Source organism: Gymnodraco acuticeps, unplaced genomic scaffold (assembly GCF_902827175.1).
Source record: "Gymnodraco acuticeps unplaced genomic scaffold, fGymAcu1.1, whole genome shotgun sequence".
Taxonomy (NCBI): Eukaryota; Metazoa; Chordata; class Actinopteri; order Perciformes; family Bathydraconidae; genus Gymnodraco; species Gymnodraco acuticeps.
In genome coordinates this window covers 1,056,868-1,075,246 of record NW_022991400.1, presented here as the reverse complement: position 1 = coordinate 1,075,246, position 18,379 = coordinate 1,056,868, and the positions used below count along the sequence as shown (strand labels likewise).

The 18,379-nt window shown below is 44.9% G+C and overlaps 1 protein-coding gene across 1 annotated transcript in view; it reads left to right on the top strand.

Annotated features, from left to right (window-relative positions):
- Positions 1–17,890, top strand: part of cep85l (centrosomal protein 85, like) — a 23,406-nt gene extending 5,516 nt beyond the window's left edge. The window contains 10 exon segments of the mRNA XM_034195701.1: positions 3,462–3,573; positions 3,663–3,827; positions 7,559–7,711; positions 8,915–9,069; positions 13,403–13,520; positions 13,726–13,776; positions 13,839–13,852; positions 15,418–15,502; positions 15,620–15,791; positions 16,127–17,890. Coding sequence (XP_034051592.1) covers positions 3,462–3,573; positions 3,663–3,827; positions 7,559–7,711; positions 8,915–9,069; positions 13,403–13,520; positions 13,726–13,776; positions 13,839–13,852; positions 15,418–15,502; positions 15,620–15,791; positions 16,127–16,284 — 1,183 coding nt within the window. The 3' untranslated portion in view covers positions 16,285–17,890.
- The last annotated feature ends 489 nt before the right edge of the window (positions 17,891–18,379 follow it).

The window sequence follows — 18,379 nt, the reverse complement described above, 5'->3', positions numbered from 1 at the left end:
ACAGCCAGTCACCCTGTGTGAGGCCGACCCATCATTACAGTGACAGCCAGTCACCCTGTGTGAGGCAGACCACATCATGTAGACAGCCAGTCCCCCTGTGTGAGGCAGACCACATCATGTAGACAGCCAGTCCCCCTGTGTGAGGCAGACCACATCATGTAGACAGCCAGTCCCCCTGTGTGAGGCAGACCACATCATGTAGACAGCCAGTCACCCTGTGTGAGGCAGGTCACACATCATGTAGACAGCCAGTCACCCTGTGTGAGGCAGACCACATCATGTGGACAGCCAGTCACCCTGTGTGAGGCAGACCACATCATGTAGACAGCCAGTCCCCTGTGTGAGGCAGACCACATCATGTAGACAGCCAGTCACCCTGTGTGAGGCAGACCCATCATGTGACAGCCAGTCACCCTGTGTGAGGCAGACCACATCATGTGAAGCCAGTCACCCTGTGTGAGGCAGACCACATCATGTAGACAGCCATCCACCTGTGTGAGGCAGACCACATCATGTAGACAGCCAGTCACCCTGTGTGAGGCAGACCACATCATGTAGACAGCCAGTCACCCTGTGTGAGGCAGACCACATCATGTAGACCAGCCATCCCCTGTGTGAGGCAGACCACATCATGTAGACAGCCAGTCATCCTGTGTGAGGCAGACCACATCATGTAGACAGCCAGTCACCCTGTGTGAGGCAGACCACATCATGTAGACAGCCAGTCACCCTGTGTGAGGCAGACCACATCATGTAGACAGCCAGTCACCCTGTGTGAGGCAGACCACATCATGTAGACAGCCAGTCACCCTGTGTGAGGCAGGTCACATCATGTAGACAGCCAGTCACCCTGTGTGAGGCAGACCCACATCATGTAGACAGCCAGTCACCCTGTTGAGGCAGACCACATCATGTAGACAGCCAGTCACCCTGTGTGAGGCAGACCACATCATGTAGACAGCCAGTCACCCTGTGTGAGGCAGACCACATCATGTAGACAGCCAGTCACCCTGTGTGAGGCAGACCACATCATGTAGACAGCCAGTCACCCTGTGTGAGGCAGACCCACATCATGTAGACAGCCAGTCACCCTGTGTGAGGCAGACCACATCATGTAGACAGCCAGTCACCCTGTGTGAGGCAGACCACATCATGTAGACAGCCAGTCACCCTGTGTGAGGCAGACCACATCATGTAGACAGCCAGTCCCCCTGTGTGAGGCAGACCACATCATGTAGACAGCCAGTCACCCTGTGTGAGGCAGACCACATCATGTAGACAGCCAGTCACCCTGTGAGGCAGGTCACATCATGTAGACAGCCAGTCACCCTGTGTGAGGCAGACCACATCATATAGACAGCCAGTCACCCTGTGAGGCAGACCACATCATGTAGACAGCCAGTCACCCTGTGTGAGGCAGGTCACATCATGTAGACAGCCAGTCACCCTGTGTGAGGCAGGTCACATCATGTAGACAGAGTCCACCCTGTGTGAGGCAGACCACATCATGTGGACAGCCAGTCACCCTGTGTGAGGCAGACCACATCATGTAGACAGCCAGTCACCCTCTGTGAGGCAGACCACATCATGTAGACAGCCAGTCACCCTGTGTGAGGCAGACCCCATCATGTAGACAGCCAGTCCCCCTGTGTGAGGCAGACCACATCATGTAGACAGCCAGTCCCCCTGTGTGAGGCAGACCACATCATGTAGACAGCCAGTCACCCTGTGTGAGGCAGACCCACATCATGTAGACAGCCAGTCACCCTCTGTGAGGCAGACCACATCATGTAGACAGCCAGTCACCCTGTGTGAGGCAGACCACATCATGTAGACAGCCAGTCACCCTCTGTGAGGCAGACCACATCATGTAGACAGCCAGTCACCCTGTGTGAGGCCAGACCCACATCATGTAGACAGCCAGTCACCCTGTGTGAGGCAGACCACATCATGTAGACAGCCAGTCACCCTGTGTGAGGCAGACACATCATGTAGACAGCCAGTCACCCTGTGTGAGGCAGACCACATCATGTAGACAGCCAGTTCCCCCTGTGTGAGGCAGACCACATCATGTAGACAGCCAGTCACCCTCTGTGAGGCAGACCACATCATGTAAGACAGCCAGTCACCCTGTGTGAGGCAGACCACATCATGTAGACAGCCAGTCACCCTGTGTGAGGCAGACCACATCATGTAGACAGCCAGTCACCCTGTGTGAGGCAGACCACATCATGTAGACAGCCAGTCACCCTGTGAGGCAGACCACATCATGTAGACAGCCAGTCACCCTGTGTGAGGCAGACCACATCATGTACACAGCCAGTCCCCCTGTGTGAGGCAGGTCACATCATGTAGACAGCCAGTCCCCCTGTGTGAGGCAGACCACATCATGTAGACAGCCAGTCACCCTGTGTGAGGCAGACCACATCATGTAGACAGCCAGTCACCCTGTGAGGCAGACCACATCATGTAGACAGCCAGTCACCCTGTGTGAGGCAGACCACATCATGTACACAGCCAGTCACCCTGTGTGAGGCAGACCACATCATGTACACAGCCAGTCACCCTGTGAGGCAGACCACATCATGTACACAGCCAGTCACCCTGTGTGAGGCAGACCACATCATGTACACAGCCAGTCACCCTGTGAGGCAGACCACATCATGTAGACAGCCAGTCACCCTGTGTGAGGCAGACCACATCATGTAGACAGCCAGTCACCCTGTGTGAGGCAGACCACATCATGTAGACAGCCAGTCACCCTGTGTGAGGCAGGCCACTTAACAGGCCAGGCCATCGGGAAACCCACCGGTCCTCCCGATGGCCAGTCCGGGACTGGGTACAGGAGGCGTAGAGCGAGGTATCATTGTCCACAAGTTAATCGATCGCAGATGGCGTCGTGGTCACGGACGAAAAAATAAATAATAACAATAATAAAAAAATAATTTTAAAAAACCTAAATGTTATGTAACGTAATTAATGGCCGCCCAAGTATATTTGGGCGGCCGTTAATATACCTGGGCGGCCCGCCCAAGTATAGTCTGTGTGGGAAACCCTGCTGCTGAACAAAACGCGTACATTTCATTAATGCCACTGGTCTTATTTGCTGCAATGTTTAGAAATCCAACAACAATGTAAAAGTCCTTTTTGTTGAGGGAGCGGAGGGTGTGGCTGGATGACCCCCCCTTCCAAAAGGTAACACCTCTCTGTGACCAGTACGTCATTTAGACTTACTGCCTGAAGTTGTATACAAAATAAACCTTTTAAATCTTTAGTCGTTTTTTTACTATTTTGACATGATCCTCGTGTTTTCTGTTGTGATCGGTTGTTTCCGTGGATGGCCGAATGGTGCGTAAAGTATTTTGCCATTTTCACCGTTCCTTTGCTTAAGGATAGTCTGCTGTCTGGTCTCAGCTTAAATAGACATTTTATGACAATGTTTGTTTTATTCTGTGTTTCAGACAGAAGCAGCAGATCCTGCAGCTCCATGCCCGGATCAGAGAGAACGAGCTGAGAGCAGAGCAGGTGCTGCACAGCCAGAGGGTGTGGCTGGATGACCCCCCCTTCCAAAAGGTAACACCTCTCTGTGATCAATGAGCATTCCTATTGGGATATTAAACATCCAAATATTCAGTCACAGCACCAGTTTTGTTGTCCAATAGGAATCAGCGTTGAGAACATGCAAACAGCCCTCTGATAGGCTGTACTGCGATGAGGAGCTGGGGAGGAAGCTGGCGGTGGCTGAGCTGGAGGTTCTCCATCTGAGCGAGTTCTTCAAGCAGGTCAACCACAAATATACAGAGGACATCAGGAAACTGGAGGAAAAGGTATGTGAAGGATCATATTCAACCATTCCAGAACAAAAACTATATTTTGGGAAATATTTATGAATTAGGAACTGTGTAACAACTCAGTTCAATTGGTCTACAGCAGAGGTGCCCAGTACGTCGACCGCGGGGGCAATGCTGCTCCGTTAAAATAGACAAAACAGGTTTTGATCCCTCCTCCCTTGGCCTCCCTGCCACTTAATTCAGGAGTTTACTTGATTGACAGAAAAAGCTACCTATCGCTTTCCAATCTGTTAACCCAGAATGCAAAGCGATACAAAATCAGTCAAGTGCCGGGAAAACTCAAAATAAGTTAAAGAGACAAACAAAAGACAAACAACAAAATGAGTGCGGGACCGAGCAAGAAGCTAAAGACAAACCACTTCCACCCAGAATGGGAGGGAGAATATTTTTTTGTGATGTCACATTCAAAGGTTATTTGCCTTATTTGTAAAGCAAGCGTCGCTCTGCCAAAGAAAGGTAACGTGGAGAGGCATTATCGGAGTGTTCACAAGGCATATGACAGCGACTTCCCTCCGAGTAGCGAGTTGAGAAAGAGAAAGGTCATGTATTATTGCTACACAAACATTGTCTTACGCCCCGTCTACACTACAGGCATCAACAAATCTTGAAGCTGGGCGTGTCTGAGGCTTGGCGATTTCTCGCGCCCAAGGCGACCAACAACCAATCACATGAATCTCCCGCCCCCGACATACAAAGCAATAGCAATGTTAAAACGAAGTAAACTGGATATAAAATCCCCAAACAGGCGAAAACCTACCAGTTTCCCCCACTGTCTCTGCCACCTCCCTCCATGCCTGGTTCCTCCGGTTTGTATCCCGGTAATAGTTCTGGTCGTAAAGAACCGGGTGATTTCTCATTTGGAATATGAGGAAATGAACTGCGGTCTGGCTCTCCCAGCTTGCACGCGGTTTGATTGGCTAGCGCTTGTACTGGCGGGATTTGCATAAACGGGATTTGATTGGCTGATGCCAAGCATCGAGCCTCAAAAGTTGAACATTGCTCAACTTTTGATGCTCGCGATGCTTGCAAAGCCACGCTCCGCTCCCCACAATGCAGTTCGGCGAAGATTCAAAATCAACTACGTCACCCCATTCAAGTGAATGGGCGAAGCGTTGAAAGCATTTTTCGATGCCTGTAGTGTAGACGGGCCGTTAGTGTCGCCAACTAGTTTCTAACATGCAAAAAGACAAACAAATGCGTCTATGGTGTATTTTTGATCTTTCCAATCCAGACGAGATCTCTCTCTCCCGTCTGTGTGCGAGGGGGAGGGGCAGTTTACACACACGTAGCTGCTACAAGCAGCAACACACGGCTGGGATGGCGGAGAGAAGCGCTCCAAGGTGTGGTTATATGTTACCCGTCTTGAGGTGGACAATGCTCCTTGCCAAGAGAGTTTAGCATGTGAGGGCGGTAACACGAGCAATGTGTCTAAACATTTATCAAAAGTGCTCCACATTCAGACGGAGGAATGCACCGGGTTCGACCGTCTTTCTAGCAGCTCTGTAGCCCCATCCACGAGTAACGTTTCCACGTCAGGTGTTATGTATGCTAGCAGCAACACACGGAGTTAACTCAATGATACAAACATGGGTTAATGATTAGAGGAAACTGAGTTATTTAGTTTGTTAAAGTTTCAGCTATTCTGTTCACAGTTCTGTCATCAGATTATTTAATACGATTTGTTAAAACATTGTTGTTTCTTTTGATGTGAAATATTATTTATTTTATTTAAATAAAAAGCAATGTTAATTTTGTTCACAATTTGTTTACAATTTAATTTAATAATATATGTATTTTTGAATCAAGTATTCATCTTTATTGTCTTCATTGTTTGTTTCCACATGCCTAAAACAACCTCAAGCTAAATCTAAAAGTTGATGGCTAAACAAGAGCGTTTGAGAAATTGTGCAAGGCATACAGTAATAGTCCGAATAGTCGATTAGTCGTTTCATTAATCGATAGATTAATCGATTATCAAATGAGTCGTTTGTTGCAGCCCTATTGTAGTTATCCCATGTATAAATAAAACGTGTTATTCAGCAACCCTTGCAATTTGGGATTTTATTTTTGGTTGGTAGACCTCGGTGAGCTGGTCATTTCAAAAGTAGCTCACCAGCCAAAAAAAGTGTGGGCACCCCTGCTATACAGAGAGTCACATATCTGGCTTTATGAAGGAATGCCACTGCTTTACACATTTATAAATTGACCGTCGACTTTGTAAGTGGGGAATTGTCCAATGTCAAACTGGTATGGCAGAGAGACCGGAAAATGGACGTTGATCAAGGGAAATGGCTGAACGTTTTGGCAGACTGTGGAAAATATGTAAAGGAAGCAAAAGGGAAGCTGCACCTTATAAGATAATACACTGATATTATCACACCCAAAAAAAAAAGAAGGCAGTGGCTCAGTCTGTAGGGGCTTGGACTGTGAGCTGTAGGGTCGCCGGTTCAAGTCCCCGACCAGACCTAAATATGGAGTGTGGAGAGGTCCCAGTTCACCTCCTGGGCCCTGCCGTGGTGCCCTTGAGCAAGGCACCGGACAAACCTGTGACATTTTACATGGAGTAAAGGGCGCTATCACAAAGCAATACTTAACAATACCAACAACTGTAATGCTTCAGCATGAAAACTAATAAACTGTATATATAAGGAAAACACCGACACCTTTCACCATGGTTACAATATCAACGATCCAGCAGAGTAATAGCCTGTAGTCAAAAAATAGACAAATAACAACAAATATGACATCAAATATACTTTCACTCACCAAAGCTGAAGGCTCACTTGAAAAGAATAGCGTGGTTTTCACAGTACACATTCATTTTTACAGTGTGCATATTGTAGTGCCTATCTGTAGACACTAATCAGAAGAACGCAGTCTGAAGCAGCAATGTAGAGACCACTAAACATGGTCTTAAAATCCATTTTAACATTTATTTCATACATATTTATTATATATAATTAATTAATTTCTGCTGACAGTAGGTGGGGCTGTGCCACCTGCCCCTACTGACGAGTCGCCACTGATTAGGGGACAGATCTCAAATACCACATATTTCAAAAAGTGCATTTTCTGTTATTATGGTTGGTTTGATAACAGCTTCAAGAATGATCTTGATACATTGGAAATAGACAACCCTCCGGATATGAAGGAATGGGTCAGTGCCATGGTTGAGAAAGCATCCTACGAGGCTATGATCACTAGATTGAAAGGCAATGAAAATGACAAGGATACTCCTTGGGAATGTTTCTGGACACACATAAAAGCCAATAGACTGTCATTTATTTCAAAGTTAACCAACAATCGCACACTTTTCCTTTTCCATTGCTGATGTACTTCATTTCTATTTCATTACTCTGGGGGCGGTGGTGGCGAAGTCGATAGGGAGTTGGCTTGTCAACTGGAAGGTCACCAGTTCAAGACCAAGTGCTACCGAGGTGTCCCTGAGCAAGGCACCGTTCCCCACACTGCTCCCCGGGCGCCGTTCAAAATGGCAGCACACTGCTCCTAACACTAGGATGGGTCAAATGCAGAGAAACTATTTCCCCACGAGGGATTCATAAAAGTCCATCTTAATCTCTACTCTTAATTTATGTATCCATTTATTTTATTTTCGCCAGTATCTAAAAATGTGTTAAATGAATGTAGTTCAATTCAACATAATATGAAATCAGGGTATTAGTAATACTGGGTGTTGTTGTTCTCAGATAAAGACGAGGGATCGCTACATCAGCAGTCTAAAAAAGAAATGTCAGCGAGAGAGCGAACAGATCCGAGAGAAACAGCAACGCATCGAAACTCTGGAGAAATACCTCTCTGACCTGCCGACGCTGGACGAGGTGCAGACCCAGAGCCAGCAGGTACACACACACACACACACACACACACACACACACACACACACACACACACACACACACACCACACACACACACACACACACACACACACACACACACAAAATGTGTTTTGTATTACTGCTGCTATTGTTGCAATGCTGTATATTTCATTAGGTGGGTTTGGCACTTTGTGAAGTTGTTTTGAAAAGTGCTGTATAATTAAAATTATTATTATTATTATTATTATAGTGAACCCTGAAATGTTGAGTACCCCAAAGTTTTATGTCAGAAAAGTATAGTAAGGGTCCCCAGCACATAGCAACTGCCGAATGCTAACTTGCATAGGTTGGGCATAAGTTGCGTTAATTAGCATTATAGCAATTTTGGACAATAGTTGACAAATGGCTTGGTTGATTTGCACAATTTCAGATTGGTTTTTGGGGTTATTGAGCATGGCGAGTCCATTTCAGACTTTTTCAGATAAGAAATGGCCAGTTTTAACCAGAAAGTGAGCATATATGTACTCTCTGTGGGCGGATTTTGACTACCATGAGTAGTGTTGCGACCATTGGATATAGAGAGCACAAAAATAAAATGAGTATCTCCACTGTAGACAAATTATTTTCAAATAGATTAGCAATCTCTTCAATCAAGATGATCCAGAGTCCCCTAAATCTTCAAAATTGTATCAAAACCAGCCAACAGAGGTTTGTGCTGATCTGGCATAAATGAGGTTTAACTTTATATTGTTATTTGTCATTTGCTTTATGGTGCATCTCAGGTGAGGTTACAGACTAGTCCAAAATAAATGTGACTCGTCACTACTTACAGTACAGCAGAGTCATTTAGTACAGTAAGGCATTACTTTGTTGTGTGTGTGTGTGTGTGTGTGTGGGTGTGTGTGTGTGTGTGTGTGTGTGTGTGTGTGTGTGTGTGTGTGTGTGTAGTGTGTGTGTGTTGTGTGTTGTGTGTGGGTGTGTGTGTGTGTGTGTGTGTGTGTGTGTGTGTGTGTGTGTGTGTGTGTGTGTGTGTGATGTGGTGTGTGTGTGTGTGTGTGTGTGTGTGATGTTTGTGTGTGTGTGTGTGTGATGTGTGTGTGTGTGTGTGATGTGGTGTGTGGGTGTGTGTGTGTGTGTGTGTGTGTGTGTGTGTAGTGTGTTGTGTTGTGTGTGTGTGTGTGTGTGTGTGTGGTGTGTGTGTGTGTGTGTGTGTGTGTGTGTATAGCAGGAGGAGGTCCAGCAGAAGGCCAAACATCTGGAGAGAACTGCCTCCCGGTTACAGCAGAGCCTGGAGGAAGGGTACGCTCTGATGAAGGAGAAGGACTTCAGGATGGAGATGCAGGCCATGAGGGAGAAGGAGCTGATCGCATCGGTGCAAAGGTACACACTCTGACTGCACAGGTGGGAGGAGTACTCGCATGATGTACTAGAAAAGTAGAAGTACCAGTGTAGGAATACTCTGTTACAGTAAAAGTCCTGCATTCAAAATGTTCCTCAAGTAAAAGCAGAAAAGTATGATCATCAAAATATAGTGAAAGTAGCGACAGTAAAAGTATTCATTGTGCAGATTGGTCCATTTCAGAATAATATATATGATATGTTTTATAATGATTGATCATGAAGTGTTCTCAAAGTTGGTAAAGGTGCAGCTAGTTTGAATGACTTTGTAGACTGCAGGGTAGCTGGTGGATTTACTCCAGGTGGAACTAAAGTCTGATTCAACACTTGATTAGATTTCACATCATTCATCCACATCTGTGAAGTAACTGAAGGTATTAAATAAACGTAGGCGAGGAAAAGTAGACAATTAACTCTGAATTGTAGTGAATTAGAAGTACAAAGTATTAAAATATTCTGAAAAACAAAACTGAAATTCTATCAGATTATAAAGTCGTACACAAATTACAAAATAATTCTCACAAATTTGAGAATCAATTGTTTTCTTGCAATACTGTGCAAAAATCACCTTTATGTGAAAACATACATTGTGCCATGGATGTGTACAAATGTGACCCGCTCTATCGAAATCAGTCGGAAGTCGCAACGGCTCATTTCAAAATAAACGTGGATTTGCGTAAAAAACTATTTTTTCGGGGTTCGGGTGTTTTGTTTGATTTTAAACAAACAAAGTCTTGGCTTTCAGAATATGAAACTTGTTTCGGCAAATTCAGATGATAAATACAGCTTTGAAGCTTCGGCATAATTACAAGCGGAGAACGGAGTAACTTTACGTCACAGCAGGCATAACTACAGCCGGTGTTTCTCGTGAGGGTTTTCCCCGGGAAACAAACACAATACACACAATGCAAAATTACACAAACACACATGCACGTATACACACACACTCGCGAGCTTCCCCTCCAAACGAAAATATCTTCCCTCCGTAGTATTTTGATCATTTGCTCCGCTAATAATCAATCAGATCGATGGATTCCAGAGAAGAGGAAACTTTAAAGGCCTTTTTCTCAAAATGATGACTCGGTGACAGTCATTATATAATGTGACATATTTCGCTTAATATTTGGAGTACAAAAACAATCCTGATATCATTAGAGAGCTAGGAATATCCTCTTTCCAACAGTGTATACAACTCAAAATGTGTCTTCGGGTCAATGCGACTGATTTCGATAGAGCAGGTCACATATGTGTGCTTTTCTTCTCTATATTTAATAAGGCAGTGTTTTTCTGTATCATAGCTTGCCTTTTTTTACCTGCGCTGCCTCTTTTTGCTGTAACACAGTACATCTCTGCTGTGGGACTAATAAAATAATTCTGATTCAGATTTCTGTCAGAGAACCACATCGCTTCAGTTTGCATGGTTGGATGAACATCATCACTCTGAATTAGGGCAGGCTTGTTCCCAAATATAAGCCTCTTGTCAGGAGACAGCCAGCTACCACCAGGACTGTACAGCAGTGGTCAGATGAAGTTGAGGGAGTGCTACAGGTCAACAGACAGGGACATGTTTCAGAGGGTTGACGGTGAGGACATAAATGGACTTTCTCCTCAGTTTCTGTGAGGAGAGCAATAGCACCAAGTACACCAAGTACTTTGCCGTACTTAGTGCCGACACTTGGTACCCCCATGGAACTAAGTACAGATCGCGTTCACACCGGAATATGTTCCCTGAAGGAAGATTACGCAAATGAAGCCGCTGACGTCACTTCTTCTTCTGCTTTGGGTTTACTGGCAGGCCGAGTAAATCGCCTGAATGCCGACACCTCCTCATCACTCCACGCTCCCATGTTTTCTTTTGTGTTGCCATAAGTTATTCTCTCTCCGTTGGTGGGCGGGGCTAATGCTAATAATGCTAATGCCAGCAAATACAATGGCGGCTTTACTAAACTTTTCAGAGTTTTACGGGGCGTGGTTTGCAATTCACCCAGCCAATAGAAATTGGTACTTTTTTCTCCCCAGGATAGTACCACCTATCAACTAAAAATGGGGGTAAAAGTTCCCGGCACTAAGTACTCTTTTTGGTGTGAACGCAAAATAAGGGGTACTAACGGAACTAAACGGGAAAAGTACGGGGAAAAGTACGGGGAAAAGTACTCCGGTGTGAACGCGCCTATTGTATCTACCAAAAAGGTACGATGCTTCCCAAACAACAAGCCCTGGATCAATGGGCACATTAAAACCCTCTTGAACAGGAAAAAGAGGGCTTTCATGGCTCGAGACACTGTGGGGGCTAAAACTGTGCGGAAGGAGCTGAAAAAAGAGCTACGAGCAGTCAAGGGGAAATACAAAGACCAGTTGGAGGGTCGTCTGGAGGTCAATAACTCTCGAGAGGTGTGGGAAGGGGTGAGGAAGATCACAGGGTACAAACAATCAAGCACGGCTGTGCAAGGGACCCCTGAAGGTGCGAATGAGCTAAACCTGTTCTTCAACAGGTTTGATCTTCCCATCTCCAGCTCAACAGGACAGTAGGGGTTCCAAAACCCTGGCACCATGCATTGTCCCGGTGCCCAAAAAGACACGCCCCAGCACTCCAGGAGACTACAGGCCTGTAGCTCTGACTTTACACGTCATGAAGATCTTTGAGAGACTGATCCTGCAGCACCTCAAACCCCTCGTGTGTGACTCCATGGACCCTCTACAGTTTGCCTAGCAGGAAAACATTGGTGTAGAGCAGTAGTTCCCAATTCTTTCTTTCATAGAAATGTTTCTTCTGCCCGTGAAGTGTCCAAACCAGGCTTGTCTGGATAAGCACATTTTTAAAACATAGTCATTGTCCATGCCGGTTTCAGTTGGATTATTTGTCACAGTTGCTCCGATCAGATCGGTCTCCTCCATTTTGTAGATTATTTACAACTTTTGAATCCACATAAACACATCGGCAAAATCCGGCTTACTTTAAGCATGTGTTTTAAACAGTTTAATCCCTTTGTGAATTGTTTCCACTTGCGCCGTCCTTTAATTTCTTCATACAGCGGGAATCCAAATTAATTAAGGGAGGCTGTGGTGCAGTGGGTAGTGCGTTGCTGTTCGGATCAGAGGAGCACAGGTTCAAACCCCACTGCAGTCAGCATGTCGTTGTGTCCCTGAGACACTTCACCCCAAATTGCTCCTGGGGGGATTGTCCACAGTACTGAATGTATGTAAGTCGCTTTGACACCCCTGGTGTCTACATGCTCCACAGAGCCTACACACAGCTGGAGAAGCCGCACAGCTCACTTCAGGCGGAGCAGGGAGAGGCCTCTGACCCCCATCACCATCAGGGGGAAGGATGTGGAGGTGGTGAACAGCTACAAGTTCCTGGGAGTGCACCTGAACAATAAACTGGACTGGTCAGACAACACCGATGCTCTCTTCAGGAAGGGACAGAGTAAGCTGTTCTTCCTGAGGAGGCTCAGGTCATTCAATGTGTGCACGAGGCTGCTGCTGCTGTTCTACCAGTCTGTGGTGGCCAGTGTGCTCTTCTTTGCCGTGGTGTGCTGGGGTGGAAACACAAACACTAGGGACACTGGCAGGCTGAACAAGCTCGTGAGGAAGGCTAGCTCTGTAGTTGGAGTACAACTGGACAATCTGGAGGAGGTGGCAGAGGGGAGGACGAGGAGGAAGCTCGACAGCATCCTAGAGAACCCCTCCCACCCACTCCACGCAGAGCTAGTGAAGATGAGGAGTACGTTCAGCCACAGACTCATCCCTCCACGACAACGCACCAAGCGCCTCGGACAGTCCTTTGTGCCTGTAGCCATCAGGCTGCACAACAAGGGGTCAACAATGTGAACAATCACTAGACATAAATTCACACTGTTTCCACCCACCCATGTTAATATATATAATATGTGTATATGACCCATTTTGTATATATGTCCATTTTCATTCATAGTTTATAAGACCCAATATGTATATATGCTAATTAAAAAATGTTGTATTCATTTCTTATTTCATGGTTTGTCATTATTATTATTATTATTATTATTATTATTATTTGTATTTTGTATCTTCGATTTTATTAATCTGTGTGAATCTGTGCTATCCTGTTTTTTCACCCTTACCCTGTTGCTGTTTGAACAACTGAATTTCCCCACAGGGATTAATAAAGGTCCATCTAATCTTATTTTATCTTAATTACACCTGTAATAAATACCCTCATTAAATGGATTGGGATGATAACATTTCTCTCTCTCTCTCTCTCTCTCTCTCTCTCTCTCTCTCTCTCTCTCTCTCTCTCTCTCTCTCTCTCTCTCTCTCTCTCTCTCTCTCTCAGCCTGCAGCAGAAGGTTCAGCTCTGCCTGGCTGACGGGGTGAGGCTGCCCATGCAGGACCTGAAGCGGCTGGAGGTGGAGAACACTGACCTGCTGGAGCAGAAGGACCACAGCAGCAGGGTAGGGTCACACACACACACACACACACACACACACACACACACACACACACACACACACACACACACACACACACACACACCAGCAGTGTTGGGGTAGACTAGTCACATTTCTTTTGGACTACTCTGTAACACACACATCCATCCATTCACATGAACACAACTAAAGTCAAAATACTGACCTTGTGGTCTCTGCTCCCCACCAGCTGATCGAGCAACAGAAGGAACGGATTGAGAGACTGACCTCTCAGCTAACGGTAGGCTAACACAAATCCACACACCCAGTGTGCATGATACCAAATGTGTGTGTGAATGTTAGTTTATTTGCATCCTGTATGGCGGCCTCTTCCTCTCTATGAGTGTGTGTATGGCTAAATGCTGACTTATGTAAAGTGCTTTACATAAGGGGGGTCGCATAAAAACAGTCTATTTAGCATGTTTCCAACTATGTTTTAAAGCGGATCTATCATGCAAAATGCACTTTTGTACGTCTTTTATACATGAATATGTGTCCCAGGTGTGTCAGGGAACTCACCAAGTGTCAGAAAACACAACCCTCTCTCTTTTCCTCTATACCCAAATCTCTAAAAAAGGGGCTGCAACGGATCTGATACAGACTGATACAGATTTGGCAACTGCCACCCCAGTTGGCAGCTTTGTTTTGAAATAAAAGTTGTGGCTCATCGGGCATTTATGAGAGAAAACCCCTAATGTCCGAGTGCAAGTGAATGCAGCATAAGACGCGAGCCTTGTAACCCCTCCCTGGCTCGAGCGAGGAAATGTGATTGGCGGCGAATCTCAGGGGCGGTTCTAGGGGGGGCCAGGGGGGGTGCAGTGCCCCCTAACACTGACCTGTGGCCCCCCCTAACAATGAAAAGTTTTTTTTTTTTTATGTATATTTTCTGGTACTCGGTTTGCCAAAAACCGCAGGATTTTGTTGCTGTAATGTGAGATTGTGCAGACACCCTTATGTAAAGTAGAGATGTAACTGTTCATTGCCTTTATCTTTATATAAATATGGTGTTAGTGCAAACATTGCACTATAACTTAAGCTGAAGCTAACAGTAATAACTATAAGATCTATCTGAAATAAATAAGTGTACTGAAACAAATACCAATAACTGTATTGCATTGTTTTCTTATGCGCAATTACTTCATACTGTCTAGTTCTCTTTTTCGTCCTGCATTTATTGTGCCCCACTCAGAAAATAACTGGCCCCCCAGTGGCCCCCCCAGTCAAATTGGTCTAGAACCGCCACTGGCGGCGATTTCAATTTAACGGGACGGCGCAAAACGAGAAGCATTCGGACCCAAGTAGACGGAAGGAATGAGGTATTTGCGGTCTACAATGACAGAGAAGAGACTGTCAAGTGTGGCTGTACTCAGCATTGAATCAAAACGCACTAAAGCTTTAGATCTTAATACGTTTTTGAGGCGTTTTGTTGAACAAGATGGTAATCGCCACATTCAGCTGTAATAGGCATGCCAACTTGATGCTCTGCTCTCGGATGACTCGATGAGCATAACAAACTATTAAGATGATGACCTTACGTGTGTAAATATTTTTTTTTCTTTGAGGGGGTCTGCCCCCAAAAAACAGTTTTAAGTCCTGAGAAAGTCGAATAAGACGGTGTGTAAAACTACACTTCCCAGCCAAAAAAAAGTAACCACTTTGATTTAACTAGGCCAGTAGGTAAGGGCATTCCACTGGATAATAATACCCCTGCATTATAGCAACAATAATAATAATAATAATAATAGCAATAATAATTGGGAGGGGGGGGCGCGGCGCGGCGCGGCTGTTCTTATGTTCTCTGAGGGGAGGCTCACCTTCCCACACTTTGAAAACCCCTGGTCTAAATGATTAACTCAGTGTTACCTGTGTGCTGCTTTGTCAGGCCACTCAGAAGAAAAGAAGCCTTCCTCATGAACAGGAGGAAAGCCCGGCCCCCCCCATCCAGAGCCCCCCCACAGGTATTTAAGGTATTTACTTTACTTGTAATGGAGTATCTTCAGGATGTGATATTAGTACTTTTTCTGAAATAGGGGATCTGAGTACTTTTTCCACCACTGCTTTTCTTTTGGTAACTTCCCCATCAGGTGGGGGATAGTGGGCTTCTGGTGGAGCTGCCTGAGGTGGAGCTGCCTGAGGTGGGCTGGCTGCTGAAGGAGATGTCCCTGTGTCTGCTGGACCTGCAGGCCCTCTGCAGCATCCTGGCCCAGAGAGCACAGGGGAAGGAGCCCAACCTGTCCCTGCTGCTGGGCATGAAGTGTACGCATGCACACACTCACAAAACTGTGATTTTTGATCCTGAAAATTCAGCAATTGATTCAGCATCCTCAATAACCCCCAAACCACTCCAAAATTGGCCAAGCCATTTTGAAAGTATTGTCTACATCGGCTATAATGCTAATTCATTCAACTTATGCTAATTGTGCATTCAGCAGTTTGTCATTACTGGGGATCCATACTATACATTTCTAACATAACACTTTGGGGTATTCAACATTTCCGGGTTCACAGTTCTGGAAACTAGACTAAAGTGTCCTTAGTTACTTTCCACCGCTGACCAATAGTGATGACCCCGTCCGTCTGTGTCTGTTCAGCGCTGAGTGTCTCTGCGGAGGAGAGCGACAGCAGGGTGGAGGAGGAGCTGAGGGTGAAGCTGCTGGAGGTGGCTCGGCTGCGGGGGGACATCGACGACCTGAGGAGGAGCATCTCGGAGCGCTACGCCCAGGGTCAGGGGGACAGCTGCGTCTCCTAGTGACCCCCCCCCCCCCCCCCCCCCCTGTGTCCCTTCTATCTGTCAAATTCATCTTGTACTCTTTTTTTTTTTATTGTCGTATTTGCAAATGTACGAAGGAGGAGTCTGTTACTATTGCGTTACAAAAGCATGCGGAAAGAAAGAAACATAAACTATACTAAAGGGATGCATTATTTTTTACAATATATCATTATATGTGTAGTATTACCATATCAATATTACATTTTTTATATTAAGTTTATTGTTAATACTGGTATATGTAAGAGGATATGAGCAAAATTAGGAATGTTGCTATGATTAAGAAGTGAGATCTAAATGAGTGAATATCAGTATTAAAGCTGCCGCTTGTTGCGCTGCCTTCTAGTGGCCCAAACTATGTTATTTATCGATTTAGATCAGGGGTGTCCTAAAATGTTTCACTGAGGGCCACATACAGAAAAATATATGAAGGGCTGGACCCCTCACTAGAGGTGAGGTATATTGCCTCATAAGGTCAGTTATAAGATAGCAAAATCAATCAAATGTAGGGACATTATTCTTGATAGAAAGCTTTAAGAAAAAAACAGTCTACATCACAGCTCTCCATAGGGTTTCATTTACTTTGTTACAAAAAGTATATTTCAAGTGCGTTACGAGAATAAGTTATTGGGCTTTTACTAAGACTAAGATTTGTTAGAAAATGTTCTCTGCTTTATTGACTGAATTTATTAGAACATTGGGCTCATTAACACATGAATACTGTGTATTTGAACATATATATTTAAGAAGTACAATATAGCACGAGCACAAGTTTCATGTGCATATTGCATTATACTTTTAGGATTTGCTGCGGGCCAATTAAAAACAGACCACGGGCCACAGTTGGCCCCAGAGCCACGCCCCTGATTTAGATAAATAGCCTCAATAAGCATAGAAGAGCACCTTCAGGCAGAGTTATTGTGCCTGATCATTACATAGGAAATTGTCTATGCACATGTTGAAAATACATATTGACATTTGTATTGAACACTCAGTGGATCATGCACCTCTCCTGCTGCTGGATACTGAAATGCAATTCTAGTTAGATCAATCTCATCCATGTGAATTTAAAGGTCTTAATAAGCAATAAATGGCGCGTTCTCCCAATGAATTGGGTTTCAATCTGTGGTGACTCATCAGGTGAGAGTCAGTAGTTACATTTATTCGTCATGTTATAGATAATGTGTTATTAATTGTTTCCACTTAGCCGTCATGCTAATCTTGCAGCCAAAGAAGCTGAAAGAGCGAAAGTGAAGCAGCACATGCACTTTCTGGTACTTTTAGTCTCCTAGTGCATCAGGCCAGTTGGAAAATGAAATAATTTCTCTATTAAGCTTTATATATCAAAACAAACTATGATTTATAGCTTTTAAAATGTGTCAGTAATATAACTAACCGAGCCACTGGATGGCCTGCTCCTCGACACAGGAAATGATTTCTGCTTGATGTTATTTTACTTTTACTGACAAAATGTATGAATGCCAACAATATACATTTATAAGCAGTGTTGTTCCTAAATCTTGTTGTTTTGCTATATGGAGGTTTGATCATATTTGTTAATGGCAAATAAAAGTATTTTTCTAAAGAATGTGTTTGATCCCTTACACACTGGAGTCAGAATACTTGCAGGAATGATGGACATAACACAGAGCTGGCCGACAGAATGCACAGTCAGCATTACTTGATGTTCACTGAGGAACATCTGGGACGGGATTCCACTTCATTGGAATAATTCCCCTGACTGTAGGACAGGAGCAAACAGAACCAGGGGACAGAAACTGCTAAATATCTTTATTGAAGACACATGGCAAATAGCACAGACCTTTCTGTACATCTAGTGATCGTCTTAGTCTCAACTTGTACGTCAATTGAAAAGCCATCCTGTTCCTTTTCTCTTAAAGGCATACAAAATCCAAACACACATTCGTAACAGAAACAAAGAATATACAATTCAATTAATCGGTTTAATTGTTTTTTTAATTATCCCGGACTACTCCCCAGTTGTTATGACCGGCCCGTAGGCCACAACAGGAAAAAAGGGAGAGGTTAGAGGGTTCCAAAAGCCACGGCACTTGTA